The sequence below is a fragment of the Protopterus annectens genome, chromosome 13.part0 (assembly GCF_019279795.1).
Source record: "Protopterus annectens isolate FY-2018-M chromosome 13.part0, PAN1.0, whole genome shotgun sequence".
Classification (NCBI taxonomy): Eukaryota; Metazoa; Chordata; order Ceratodontiformes; family Protopteridae; genus Protopterus; species Protopterus annectens.
Genome location: NC_056747.1, coordinates 419,163,880 through 419,179,290, shown reverse-complemented (window position 1 = coordinate 419,179,290; position 15,411 = coordinate 419,163,880). Strand labels below are relative to the sequence as shown.

The window sequence follows — 15,411 nt, the reverse complement described above, 5'->3', positions numbered from 1 at the left end:
AAGGTAGTCTGTGTAGTCTCTGGCTTGTACAAGACGATGCTTGGTGGTGGCGGTGTGGAGCCAGTCGTCCAGATACGGAAACACTCGGAATCCTTGTGGTCTCAAGTGAGACGCCACTACTGCCATGCATTTGGTGAACACCCTGGGGGCTGAGGTGAGACCAAAGGGGAGAGCTCGAAACTGAAAATGACTGGCTCCCAGCCGGAAGCGCAGGTAATCTCTGGAAGGCCTGGCCATTTTGATGTGGTAGTACGCGTCCTTGAGACCTATCGAGCACATCCAATCGTCCTTCTGTAAGAAGGGAAGGATCGACTGAAGCGTGACCATCCAGAACTTCTTCCTTACGAAGGTGTTGAGTTTGGTGAGATCTAAAATTGGTCTCCAGTCCCCCGTCTTTTTTGGAACTAAAAAGAACCTTGAGTAAATTCCGGATCCTCTTTGATACGCCGGGACTGGCTGGATGACTTTTTTGAGCAGCTTTGAAATTTCTACAGCTGCTGGATCTCGCAGATGGGGTGGCACATCTGGAAATCACTTTTGTTGAGGTGGACGTAAAGGGAATTTTGTATCCTCTGGTTACTATGCTTTTTACCCAAGAATCCGAGGTAAGATTTAGCCAGGCCTGTGGGTATAAAGCCAAGTGACCCCAGACTGCCTCCAGAGCAGGACAGTCTGGCCTCCACTCAGGAGTGCTGGAAGGGCTTCCCAGGGACGGTATCCCTGTCGCCCTGATTTTGCAGACCTCCTCTGCCGCCAGAGCGACGTCTTCCATTTCTTCCCCCTCCTCTGCCTCTGGAGGGGGCATCACTGTGTGGCTTGGAAAGATCCCAGTGTCTTATGGAACCACATTTTTCCGCTTCGTTGCCATTTGGGGAACGGCTAGTTGGAGCGGAAAAACGGACCCCAACAGCAGACAGGGTCTTCCCTTCTTGCTCACACAGAGTTAGAGCCTCCTTTACTTTGGGCCCAAAGAGCGTGGCACCATCAAAGGGGGCATTGGCAAAGGAAGACTTGAAGGCTTCCGCAAAGGAGTGCAGCCGCATCCAGGATGGTCTACGGAGAGCAATCGCTGAAGCTGCAGCTCTACTCGATCCTTCGGCCGCATACGAGATGAGCCACATGGATGAGTTTGCTACTGAAGTAAGGGTGTTAAGTTGTGCTGTCACCTGATCTGAGACAGCATCGGTGTTACCCTGGAGGGCATCTCCCAGTTCCTTAACGAGATCCCTCTGCAGTCGTGTAAAATGTGTCAAGTAGTTTAGCGAACGCATGGAAAGTCTCTGAACTAAAAACGCGCTTCCCATATCTGTCCATAGTCCTAGAATCCTTAGGAGGATGAACAGAAGAGGAAGACTCAGACATTTCCTTCTTCGTAGCTGCCGCCACCACCATAGCATCGACCGGGACTCCTTTAGTAAGATAGGCCTTATCTTGGGGAACAGTGATAAATTTGTTCGGTTTACGGGGGACCGGTTCCACTGTGTCCGGTGTTTCCCACGCCCTTCGAGCAATTAAGTCCATCAATTTATCAAAGGGCGGGGTCACCCAGGAGGTAGAAGGTTGAGCCCCAAAAGCCTTCAGCAACACCGACTCGTCCTCAGTGGGGGCTAGGGACTGCCAATCACCCCTCTGTCTCAAGATCTCCAGGATGTCTGCAAATGACATCCTCAGAGGGGGACCGTGGGGACCCCTCTGCCTCATCCAAATCGGCGTCAGACGTTAGAGATCCCTGCGGGGAATCGATGTGCCTCCTCTTGCACAATCTTTTCCTCGGTACCTCAGAGGGGGCTTCTGGTGAGGCCTCATAGAAACAGGGAGCACCTTCTGGGGCTGGCTGAGGCAATGGGACTACGCTTAGGGTGGATCGTGGGAGCAGAAACAGAAAGCGGCCCTTTGGGGGAAGGAGAAGACGCCTCCGATGAAGTAGCTGTCTGTGTAGACAATACCTTCCTCATAAGGTCGAAAGCTCCAGAGCCCCAGGCTGAGGACTCCTCCGGTTCCGAAGAACGCGGAAGCCTCCCCGACACTGGAACCGTGGGCTCCGACCCAGAGGACGGAGCCGAACCTATCTGCGCTGAGGCCCCGAGAGGGAGAGTCGGCACCGAAAAATTGGTACGACTGTCCCGGAACCAAGGAGAGAGTCGGCTCTGCGACTCCCCTACGGGCTCCAAAGAAGTTGAAGTCAATGGCGCCGATAGCGCAAAGGACGGATTCTGCACCGAGGGCTCCACTATCATCGGTTCGTCCTCGCCCGGCTCCGAAGACTGGATGAATCTCTAAGAAGGATTTGCTAGAGACACGGGGAGGCCTTCCAGTTTCGACACCAACTGGGACAAAACCGCAATCAGCTTGGACAGGGATGCGTTTTCCATTAGTTATTCTACGACACGATCCACATCAGTATTGGATAAAGGTCTGGAAGACCGGGTCGAAGGGGCCGAAGATGGCACCGACCAAAGAATCGATGGTGGAGGCAGCTCCGACACCGGTTCCAAGACCTGGGGCTCAGTGAAAGATAACCATTCGATGCTCGGCCCCGAGGTCTGTGGAACCGGCGAACGAATCTTGGAAGATGAGCTCGGAGCCGATGTCATGGGCTCCGACATCTTAGACCCCTTCGTAGACTTAGAAGCCTGGTCGGACTTCTCCAAGGCCTCCTGGAAGTCAGGCTTAAGTAAGCCCCTGTCAATCAAGTAGAGAGGGCCAAGGCAGTAGACGCAGGAAGCGTGATAATCAGTGATGGACATTTTCTGTCCACACACAGATATATAGATATATAGATATATAGATATATACAAGAATCAGTACACTACAAACACTATATAAACTAACACTGGAAAATGTCAGAGCCCTGACAGAAACAAGTAATTGCTTATCTGATCGATAAACTAAATCTCTCTCTGGCCCGAGCTCTCCTCGACAGATCTGTTGCAGCGGCAAACTAGATCTGAGGGATAGCAGGGAGGATTATGGGATATAGTCTGGTCTCAAGCTCCTCTAAGATGCAGATCTTTGCGATGCGGCCGACTCGGAACAGAGGATCGGCTCCGAACCCATGTGTAAGAACGAACGGCGAGACTGAACACTTTCACATGGTGGACTTTTACTGAATATGCTAGTCCTTCCTTAATGAGTTTGCATATATAGCAAAGTGAGGATCAGCCTGAAAAGGTTCCCTGTCCTTAAGGGAAGGCCATTTTGAGAATCTCTGCCATTTAGACAAATAGTTTTTCCTAGTAGTAGTTTTCTTGGCCTCCCCTCAACACTGACAGCACATCTTCTGAGTAATATCTGAAAGGGATCAGAAGTTGATCACCCAAAGGGTTAGATGTAGCAAAAGCAGCCGAGGGTGAATGAGAGATCCCTTTTGTCACGAGTCCACCTTGTGGGGTAACTTGGGGTGACAGCCCTTGGCTAGGGAGTGAAGGGGGAACCAGTGCTGCCTTGGCCAGTCGGTTGTCACCAGCAAGATTTTTGGTTTGTCGCTCTTGATCTTCAGTAGTACCTTCTGTGTTAGAGGGGAGAGAAGAAAGGTGTACAGGAAAGTACAGTTGTGTACACTTACCATAAATGTAGATGTTAAAGTGTATTCACTGTTGCAGTCAACACACTTTGGTTATCCTGCCAGGGGTAGCCCTCAGTCAGCCCGAATACCAGAGGCTTAGAATTTCTGCGTCGGTTGTGGTCGCTTCAGGACTGATGTCAGGGGTATAAAAACAGGCAGCTGACACCATTACATCAGTTTTTCTTCCCCCAAATGTCAGGAGCCCCCAGAGAGCTAAGTTATGGTGGAAAAACACCACCAGTAAAAAGTAAATACCAATAGCCCTGTAAGGGCAAGTAAGAGAAAGAGACAAGGGGGCAGGAGGGAGGGAAACCAGGACTGCAACAGTGAATAAACTAACACCTACATTTATGGTAAGTGTACACAACTGTACTATGTTCTTCATGTTTCACTGTTGCAGACATCACACTTGGGTTGATTCCCAAAGCTGAAGAATGGGTGGAGGCAGTCAAGAAGATTTGGGGCTGGCTAGTATTCCCTGCAGGACTGCTGTTGCAAAGCCCGACCTGGATTTGGAAAATATAGGCAGGTGGTAATGCTTGGTGACTGTATGTAGAGAACTCCAAACAGCAGCTTCCAGAATGTCCCTGGGTAGGGACTCCTCTGAGAAAGGCTGTAGAGGTTGAACTTGCCCTAGTGGAATGCGTTCTGACCCTCCGAGGGGGTGGTTTCCCATGGTGTTTTGAACAGAAGTGGATTCAGTGTGCTATCCATTTGGAGATGGTTTGTTTTGATATGACCTTGCCCTCTGTCCCTGGTGCAAAGCTGACTAGTAACTGGTCAGATTTCCTGAAGGGCTTAGTCCTAATCATTGTAGAATCTGAGCTGTGTGCACATCAAGAGTGCAGGATCCTTTGCCCCATATTTTGAGGATTAGGAGAAAAAGGTGGGTAAATGGATAGATTGGTTGAGAGCTACACTGGACACCACTTTAGACAAAAATAGGGTTAGTCCTAAGGGAGACCCTGTCAGCATGAAAAATAATGAAGGGTTCCACAGCCATAAGTGCTTGTAGCTCAGACACTCTTGTAGCTGAAGTGATAGCCAGAAGCAAGGGCGTTTTCCAAGAGATGTATTTTAACTGCTGATGCTGCAGGCTCAAAGGGGGGTAGTGTGAGCTTTTCCAACACAAAATTAAGGTCCCGAGCAGGGGTGGGGGCTCTTCTTGGTGGCCTTAAGTTGTTAGCCCCTCTCAGGAACTGTTTGATGAGAGGGTGAGTGAAGAGAGGTGTCTCGGTGCTGTAATGAGCAGAGATGGCAGAGGCATGGATCTTAATGGAAGAGAAGGATAGGCCTCTGTGGAGTAGGTCTGTTAGGTAATCCAGGATGAGAGATAAGGAGGGCTGTGCTGTATCCGCTCCTTTAGAGTGAATCCAGTAACAGTACCTTTTCTACTTGGCATAGGATTTCCTTGTACTGGATCTTCTAGCTTCATGAATGACGTCCAGTACCTGCTTGCTTAGGCTGGCCACTGGAGGAGAATTCACGGAATAAGCCAGGCTGCAAGGTTCAGGGTTTGCAATTGTGGAAGCAAGATCCGTCCCTCCTGCTGAGTGAGGAGGGTTGGAATCTGGGGTAGGTGCAATGGTGGTACCAGTGACTGCACAGTAGTGGGTACCAGTGTTGGTGTGGCCAGTTTGGGGCAATCAGGTCTGCCCTTGGTCTTTCCTGCCTTATCTTGAGTAGTACTCTTCTATGAAGAGGCAGAGGGAGAAATGCATAGATTAAGAGGTTTGCCAACTAAAACATAGGGCTTCCACTTTCCAGGACTTGCTGTGAGGTACCTTGGTGCAGAATTTGCTGAGCTTTTGATTGTAGGGGGAGGCAAATAGGTCCACCTTCAGGGTAGCCCATTTCTGGGTCAGAAGACTGAGGGTGTTGTGGTCTAATTGCCACTCGTGTGGGTCTAGGAGATTTCTGCTCAAGTTGTCTGCCAGAGTTTTGCCTGCCTGGCAGGAACAGAGCTTGCAGGTGAATATGCATAGCTGAGGTAGTGTTCCACAGGATCATGGCTAGCCTGCAGAGTGGGTTCCCCCCTGCTTGTTGATGTACCACATCACTGTGGTGTTATCAGTTTTTATTAGAAGGGGCCCTGGTGAGAGTAGGGCTCTGAAAGCTGTCAGAGCATGCTGAACAGCTAGCATCTCTTTAGTTGATGTGCAGATGAATTTGGTTTGGGCTCCAGTGGCCCTGAATGCATCTGCCGTCCAGATATGCACCCCAGGCATAGTCTGTCTCTGTGGTTAGGGTCTGGGCGGCATGGGGTTGTCAAGGGTAGTCCCTTGTTGTGGTTGTATGCTGCTGCCCACCAAAGAAACTCTGTCCCGAGACAAGGTATTATATGTATGACAAGTTTCCAGGTCGAATGTTGGCACCAGACTTAAGTACCATTGAAGTTTCCTCATATGCAGTCTGGCATATGGAATTAGTAGAATGCAGGAGGCCAAGAACCCTAAAGTCTGCAGGATCTTCCTTGCGGATAGCTGGGTTCTGGTGGCCATTTGAGCAAAGTAGCGTGTCCGGCTTGTTTTTCTGGAGTAAGGAATGCCATCTGGGATGCTGTGTCCAAGCTTGCTTCCAGGAATACAATTTTTTGACTGGGGACTTGTTTGGAATTCTTTTCACTGATAGTGTACCTCAGGGAGGTTAGAAGGTCCTTTACAAATGACAGGTGCTGCAACAGCTTTTCCTGTCTGCATGAATCAGGCAATCGTCCAAGTAAGGGTATATTTGAATTTTTCTCTGTCTGCAATAGGCAATGGCTGGAGCCAGGCATTTTGTGAAAACTCTGGGCACAGTAGATAAGCCAAAGGGAAGTGCAAAGAACTGAAAAAGCATAGATCCTGCCTTGAAACACATTTCTTGCAGGAATCCCTGATAGGGATGTGCAGACAGGCTTCCTTTAGGTCTAGGATGGCTAACCAGGCATCTTTGGACAGCAAAGGGAGGAGCTGCTATAGGGTGAGAGCATTTTGAATTTTGGTACCACCAGGAAGGTGTTTAGAATGGATAAATCTAACATTGGGTGCCGGGTGCCCTCTTGTGGATACCAGGAAAAGTCTGGAATAAAAACCTTGGCCCATCTGTTCTGCAGGAACAAACTGAACTTGGTTTTGTGCCTCTGCCCACTGGTTTGGAGGAAGGTCTGGGAACCCTTTTGGGGTTGGCAGCATGTGGAAATAAAATTTGTACCCCTGGGATACTATGTTGAGGACTCATCGATCGTTGGTAATGGAGATCCAGTTTTTTGCATGGTGGGCAAGTTTTCCTCTTAGGGGCACGAGCAATTGGGCAGAGGTGAGGAGTGGAGTTGAGAAGTCATTGTGAATGCTTTCTGTAAGGGGGTGGCTTAGCACTCCCTGTTTTGGAGGTGGAGGTACTCCATTGCTTAGATCTCTGCATACCCTGAGACTGTAATATAAGGGGGGTCGGCTTCCACTGCCTCTAGTTTGAGATGGCCTTGAGGGGGCTGGAAAGGACCAATGTTTTGAGGGGCAATGCTTACTGAATCTTGGAGGCTTACTTGCAAAAAATCTGACTGCCTGCATAGACAGCTTTTTCTTCCATCTTTAAAACCTCTTCTGCTTTGGTGCCAGACAGATTGTCCTTGTTCAGAGGAGCATCCAATAATTTCGATCTGACAGTCTGGCAAGGTCTGCTCCTTAAGCCAGGCATGCTTAAGCCTGCGACTGCTGCCCTGCAAGATGCTTCTAGGGCATCAAACCCACACTGCAGGGTAAGCTTGCTGACTTGGCCTGCAGAATGCATAAGCTCCTGTAATTCTTTATTTTCAGCACAGTCAGGAAACGTAGATAATTTTTGCTTAATAAGTTCCATAGTACGTTGCTGGAATTTCAGCATATGGAACTGACAAATTCAATGCTCTAATGGTGAGAGTTACAGAGGTGTATACTTGTTTACCCCATCTGTCTAAAGCTTGGGAATCCCTGTCCAAAGGGGTGGGATTCTTAACTGCAGTTGCTTTTATTCCTTTAGGTCCTTGGGAGGTGACCTCTGGGGCAGCAGTAGGATTTTTGAAGAGAAATTTGAGAGAGTCAGGGACTCTGTAGTATCAATTAAAAGCCTCCTCATTTAAAATATACTTATTTCTAGTAACATATCCATTCGATTTACCAGCTCAGAAGTACATTAATGGATATTAGAGACATCAATATGGTAACTTTAGAATTTTCAGCAGTCAAGTTCTGTAAATACACATGTTCAATATGTTTTTAATGTCCAGTAGCTTCATACATTTTATATTTACACTTATCATAATATTAATATCATAGTGTTTTAGTATATACATTTTTCTCGTTTTTATTCACATTAAGAGTTCATCTTTACATATTTTTATTTATGGAAAATTTTTTATATATTTTTCATATATTTTATATGAACTTGTTATGTGAATTGATATATACATTATTCACAAAGTAACTAGCATACACACCGTCCAGATTAGTCAACATGTTTACTTATCTATTATAATTTGTAGAATATAGTAATATTTATATATTTTTATTGATTATAATATTTTTATTGATTATACTGTTTATATATGACATTTATCAGTTTAGTGGAGGTGCAATAATTAATTTATATAATTCATAGGAAATTTATAGATTTTTGTATGTATAAGTAATAATGAATTCTAGACATGTATTTAATTTATTTTATTATACTTTATTTTATTTCATAGTATGTGCCTTTAAGATGAGATCTATTTTCTTGGCGCCAAAAAGTTTATTTATTTGCCTTGAATGCTTCTATTTGCAGTTCTGAAGACCAGATTATTGGTTGAAAGCGCTAAACTGCGTTTAGCGTGTTGTTCTTGTCCGTTTTTTGTTTGTGATGTACGTTGTTCCAGTGGGATATTGAGTGTGACTTTGGGGCGTTATGTGGATTAAAACACGTTTTTAAATCAAAGAGGCGTCTTTTGGCATTGTTCCGCTTATTGGCAGACACCGGATTGTTTTTCAAGACTTGCTGTCTTTTGGAAACTTGTTTATGATGGACTCTGTAGTATCTAAAACCAGAAACTAAATAAAAACAAAAAGCTGAAGCAGGCTGATAAAAACGGCACGGACTATTTATTACTGTAAGCGCTTTCAGCCAAGCAAATGCTCAGCCTTCAGACATAAAACAAACATCACAGCTCTATTTATATAAACTCTAATACGCAACACCTAATTAACCAATTAAATAATTAACCAATCCCAAATAGATAAATCCATAAGAAATTAAACCAAAGCCATACTCAAACATTAAAATACTAATTATGTAAAAAACATTCCATTTCCCACTAGATCCACTTGGAGGTGTGCCCCACTGGTGGATGATGTCTAAGAAGGTTTCCCATTGCAACATCCACTCGTGTTGTTGAGAGGATATTCTGCTGACTTACACCCCCTCTCAGGAAAACAAGGGGACTAAGAGGACTGCAGGAAAAGGTTGTGATTGGCTGCAAGATCCCAGATTTGTAGGGTTATCCAACATAACTGGTATGCCCTTTGTCCCACCTTGTTTGTTGAGGTACAACAGGACAGTTGTGTTGTCTGTCACAATGTGGAGCAGCCCTGGTTGCAAGATGGGAAGGACAGCTTTTAGAGCCAAGCAGGACAGCAATAATTTCTGACACTGATGAGTTGCTTTTACAGGGCAGGGTTCCAATACTGTTGCACCCTGAAGTCCTTTAACGTTGCCCTCAACCTAGGTCTGATGCATCTGTGTGCATGGACTGAACAGTGTGTGTGTGTGGGGGGTTTGAAGCCTAGGGTCTACATCAGAAGCTCGAACTTTCAAAAGTTCAAGTCTCATATGGTCGACACCATGAGTGAACTTTTGAAAGCTCAAAAGTGTCAACAGAGATTGCAGTAGGGAATATTTCCCTTTACATCACTGTAGTGCGATCTCAAGAGTTGGTATATTTAAGTAGCAGGGGGTGTGGGGGGGGGGTGCAGGGGGGCTTGCCCCCCCTGCTCAGAGCATTCAGGTACTTATTTTTGTTTTTTTATTTTTATTATACGTTCGATGTTTTAAAACTTCGAGCATATAACAGACCTGAAGAGGAACATCCTGGTTCGGTATGATTTGCTGAATCCACCACTTCAGTTCTGTTTTTAAGCAGAACAGAAGGGTAATAAGTTTGTCTAGTGGATATAGGCTCCGAGACCACACATTCTTTATATACCATTGGAATTTTCTCATGTGTACCCTGGCTAATAGGAGCATGGTAATAGTAGCTGCCATGAGACCTAGGACTTTCAGAATTTAGTCTATCTGCAAGACAATTTCTGCAAGTAGGCTTTGAAAATGGGTGGAGAGAGACTGTACTTTGCCCAGTGGGAGAAAGGATCTCATCATATCTGTTCTGATCCTGCAGCCTAGGAGAATCTTGTCCTGCTGAGGAAGAAGAGATGACTTCTGTAGGTTGAGGGTGAAGCCAAAGTTGTGAAGGAGCGTCATGGTGAACTTGAGATGGGTTTGTAGGGTGGACTGATTCTGCCAGAATGAGAATGTCATCCAGGTAAGGGTAGATTTGGACTCCCTTGGTTCGGCAATAGGCAATGGCTGGGGCCAAGCACTTTGCAAATACTCTGGGAGCCATAGACAAGACAAAAGGGCAGCACTGTAAACTGAAAGTGTGAAGAGTGGCTAGTAAAGCGTAGAAACTTCCTGTGGGAGGGCCTGATAGGAATGTGCAGGTAAGCATCCTTTTGCTCCAGAGTGACCATGAAGGCTTGGGGTGGAATGAGGGGTAGAAGAGTTTGAAGGGAGAGCATCCTGAAAAAGGGAACCGTTAGGAACAGGTTCAGATAGAATAAATCCAGGATTGGCCTCCAAGGGCCATCCTTTTGGGAAGAATAGACAGAAATAGAAGCCTTGCCCTTCCTGTCCTGAGGGAACTGGTTCTATACTTCCTAGAGTCAGTTCTTTCAATATAAGAGGGAAGATGAAGCTGATTTTTTGGAGGAAAAGGAATGTTTTGTTTTTTTTTCCTTCCAGGATAGAAAATATCCTTTCTGCATGATGGAAAGAACCCAACGATCTGAGGAGATGGTTTTCCAGAAGGGGAACCAGTGGGTAAAGGAGGGAGGACAAAGGCAGTTGGAGCAAGACAGTCATGCTGAAGTGGGGCCCCCTCTGTTTGCAAAGGGCTGCTTGGCTGGGGGGCTGAGAGGTGGGGGGTCTGGAGTAGAGCAGTCTCCTGGATCTCCGTGGCCTAGAGGAGGAAGGAAGGACGTGACGTTGAGGGAGTCCTTCTGACAAAGGAAGTTTTAGCTGGATAGTTCCTGTAATACCTAGGGAAGGGGGCACCAGCAGCTGCACCCTGCAGCTCTTTGCTTTTCTCTTGGAAGTTTTTGAAAAGTTCTGCTGAATTTTTCCCAAATAAAAGATTGTGGTCCAGTGGGGCATCCATGACTCTGGATTTAAAATCCTCTGGTAGAGGTTGTAGGCGAAGCCAGGAATATCTGCGCAAAGCAGTTGCAGAGGCAGCAGACCTGGCTGAGGCCACTGCTGCATCATAACTGCGCCTAATAGTATCTGGTTACTTCTGTAGCAAGAGACTGTTTTGATGCAATGTCTGATACGGTTGAACAGTGTGGGGTGGAAGCCTGGGAGACCAGGTCCAGGGCATATTTAATCATGTGGGTTTGGTAATTGATAGCCCTGAAGGCCAGGGTAGAAAAGTGTATACCTTCTTACCCATTCTGTCCATGGTTTTGTTGTCCTTACCTGTGGGCAAAAGTGAAGCAGAAGGCAACAGTCTAGACAGTCTGTTTGGGGACACAGCAATAACTGCTGGGTCTGCCAGGGGAGGTTTCACCAGAAACTTCTGGTCATTAGGCACTTTGTAAAACCTATCCAGCCTTTTAGGGGCAGGAGTTTGAGAGTCTGGATTCTTAGAGACTGAGTTAAAGGCATCCAGGAAAGCTGGAAGCATGGGAGGAATAAGCTAAAGGAGAGGGAAACTTCTTGCAAAAGTTCAAAATATCTTTTCTGGGCATCAGTCAAGGCAGTATCCCACATGAAGTACACTTTCATTTTTGAAATAGTTTCCCCAAAGTAATATCCTCCAGTGGGGAATCAACCTCAATGGAGTCTTCGTCTGGGGAATAATAATTCACAGGTGAAGAAATTTGAGACGCATAAGAAACGGACTCCTCAGAAGAGAAGTACTGGTCTGGTTCATTCTTCTCCCTGTTGAGTAGTGCATAAAAGGAGGGAGGAAACAGACTGGCCTAGGGCTCAGCACAGGAATGTTTAGGTGCACGGCCTGTGAGTAAGGGCTATAAATACCTGCATTAAAGAATTGGTAAATGACTGCCAATCTGGAGCTTTTTGAGGAGTAGGGCTCAAATGTTTAGTCTTTTGCGTTTTCTTTGTTGGCTAAGGGGTAGGCCTAGGGGCATAAGCCTAGGCTGGAGCAGGAGAGGTCTCAGTTGGCCGACCAACTAATGGTTCCCCCCTAGATGCCGGTTGTGGCCAGCGTCTGGGTGGACTCTGCGGACATGCGCCCCATGGCGGCAGTAACCGCCTCTTCCAGAGGAACGGAAGCAGATGGGTAATTGGGTGTCCCTCAGCCCCTATATGGGTAGTTGGTGGGACATCCGATGGCAGAGCGGCATCGGGAGTAGGCCTGGAAACCTTAGCCTTCTTCAGTTCAGATTGGGCGGCTGACTCTGGATCCATCCTGAGTAAGGCATTTTAATCTTTTGATTTTCTAAATACAAAATTTAGTGGCCAGATGGCTGCATAGGGTTTTTGGCACAAAAGAAATTGACCAGGCCATATGGTCATGCTCCTTACCTACGCAAAACACACACCGGTCGTGAGAATCTTTGTGCAGTACCGGACGCCCACAATTACATTTGCTCTCAGACATCGGCTAAAAAGGAAACCTAGAGCAACCAAGCTCAAGTATACGCAAGAGAAAACCCCCAGCGGGTTACTTATCTTTTGTAAGTCTTTGGTCGTAGGAGCAAAATTGTTGAAAATAATGTAGTCTGCAACTGAAAAGTTCTGAGGTCTGTGCATGCAGATGTCACATTTGTGGTCCCTGGTTTATGGCCCTGTGTGAGACATCCCACGCACCTACAGCAGTCAGGCTTAAGCTTTTGTATACAAGCAGACACTGGGTCACTCGAGGAAAATCCAACAGTAAGAATACTGCAACATAGGAATAGGACAGATTTACATTAACAGAATGTCAAAAGGTTCCCTTCCCCTTATTTAATCTCCAAGTGTAGTCTCACCCTGTCAACTCAACATTCTGCCTTACAGTTCTCTGCAATTAATATTTATGACTATTCTGCAAACTAAGCCCATTATGTTATCCTTCCCAACAACTTACAACCAATGTTGCTCCTCCCCTGTCTTGCCTACAAAAACGAGTATGCATTTTACTTTCAGGTCTGCTGCAATGATGCTCAAAAGAAAAAGTATTATACATTTGAGAGCATTTTAAACCTCAAGTCTGAACTGTGTCCCCAGTTTAACAAATACACAATATAAACTGTATCCAGCTTTGAAATAGCAGAATGGTGCACTAACCTCAATTCTAGTCATATAAGCCTTAAGTGAGAAGATGGAGAACTCCACTTGAAAAAAAGCCTTAGTCAACCCCCTTCTCAAGTAGGCTACAAAATCTCCATATACTGCATCTAGTTATTCATATTTTTACTTGTGTACCTCAGTACTACAAAGCCCAACCTAACCAGTACACGTCAACACCAATGTCATTTGGTTTGCTCTGTGGCTCGGAGAAGAAAAAAAAAAAGTCCTTCGTTCCAGGAAGGAGGGACATTACTCCAACTCTCCAGGTCAGAGACACAAGGTCACATCTTGCACAAAATAATTTAAACTGTAAACTTAGAGAGTTACCTACCTTATCCTCATTAACAAGTTTCACATCATACTTATGTGGCAGCAGTTTGGGAGGCACCCATTTCTTCTCCTCTTTCTTTAGGCTTGTAGGAAGCTTTCTTGGTGATCTGCGGGCTCTATCACCTATCAAATTAAAGGGTTAAAAAGATTAAAGGCACAAACTACTGGTACCCAATTTTGTACATCCAATGAAAGGTCTCTAAATAATGGGGGTAGCCCGCTACTAGCATGCTTAATTCCACAGATGATTACCAACTGACAAGTTTTAATTCTCTAGATAAAGTAAAATGCAAGTTATGCAATTACCATAATCTTGTATCTTCACTGACCCATTCCCCTTCACTTCAATGCGAGGGCTGGTCACTGCAATCAAACACTGCCACATTTACTAGGCTCTCAAGCTCAAACCACATTCCCATAATATACCACAATCCCCCCAGATAAAGTGCGGCTGAAACAGATACTGCCAAAACAAGTGAAGCTATCTAAAGATATATGTAGACAGATGTGCATGCACATACTCATACAGTAAATATGCATGCATGTGCTGGTAAATAAAACGCTCTGCAAAACATCACCTACCTTGATGTTAGCTGGGCTAATGGCACTCTTGCTTAAAACACTGTCTTTACAAAACATTAAGTATGAGGATCAGAAATGCAGGGCCCGAGGCCTTCATGCAAAGAACCCCCACCACCAAAAACGTAGTTTTGTAAATCAGAAACTTAAGGCCAACTCAGGAAGTAGGTTCAAAAGGATACATCTCTTACTGAAAATAAACAACTTCATAATAAGAGTTAAAAAAAATTGTTTCAGACCATAAATCCTACTACTCTTAAGCTCCAAAATAATCGCAAATCAAACCACCAAAAAAGTTTTGGAATAGCATCTCTGCCCTCAGCCCTGGCAGGAAAGACCACCTGCCCTGATCCTAGCTCCTCAGATATCATAGCCACCTAATTTAACTTCTTCATAGACTCAATATCCAACCCCACCATCTGTCCCTCAGAACTCTATCGCTCCTTCCACTTTTCTCACCCACAATTCCTCTCCTTCTGCCACAAATACTTCTCTCTCTTCTCCCTCAAACCCATCCCTGTCACCACTATAAAAAACTCCTATGAAAACTAAAATCTTGCTCCAGTGCAGACAACCTTCCTAACTTCCTTAAGCTGGCCGAAGATGGCATAGCTCTCCCCATCTGTATACTAATTATTCGTTCCTTCCATGAAAACCTCTCCTCTGGAAACTGAGGCACAAAATAGACATCTCCAACTTCCTCCCCATAGCCACTCTTCCCCTCTCTAAAATTCTGGAAAAATGCATTCACCTTCAACTTTTACCCCACCTTTTAACTGCAACACTGCATGGATTAAGACCTGGCCACAGTACCACCACAGCCCTATTATTCCAGACAGCAAGTAGACAGCAGGCCATCAAATGGAATAACTGCACCTCCTCCTACCGACACTCTGACCGGCATCCCCCAATGTTCTATTCTGGGCCCTCCCCCCAAGGTTCTATCCTGGGTCCTCTTCTATTTAATATCTTCATTAATGACTTCCATTACTACATCCCTAACCCCAAAGATGTTCAATACACAGATGACTACCATTACCTGCTCTGCTGAATCCCTTCCTTAACTCATGCAAATAACACAAGCAGCCTTCAACACCACCAAGACATGGATGCTAAATAGCCACTTCAGCTCTTAATGCATCCAAAACCAAAATCATGATCTTTACCCCCTTCTAAAAACACCAAAAGACAAAAATGAACACTCTATACTAAGCAAAATAAGACTCGAAGTAGTCTCCCAAATTAAGCTTCTAGGTGCCCTTATTGATCAACTAAAATCTGACATTCACCTTCAAACCAACATAAAAAAAGTCAGCAGAAACTTGGAATGCTTTATCGGCATAATCACTACCTCACATCAACCAAGGTTACCCTCT

General features: G+C 45.5%; 1 protein-coding gene across 1 annotated transcript in view; it reads right to left on the bottom strand.

The window, feature by feature from the left end:
* The window catches only part of BAZ1B (bromodomain adjacent to zinc finger domain 1B), a 2,173,382-nt gene that overhangs the window by 1,766,409 nt on the left and 391,562 nt on the right, over positions 1–15,411 (bottom strand). Inside the window, exon 5 of the mRNA XM_044054836.1 lies at positions 13,458–13,579. Within this exon, the coding sequence (XP_043910771.1) occupies positions 13,458–13,579 (122 nt within the window). The remainder of the gene's footprint in view (positions 1–13,457; positions 13,580–15,411) is intronic.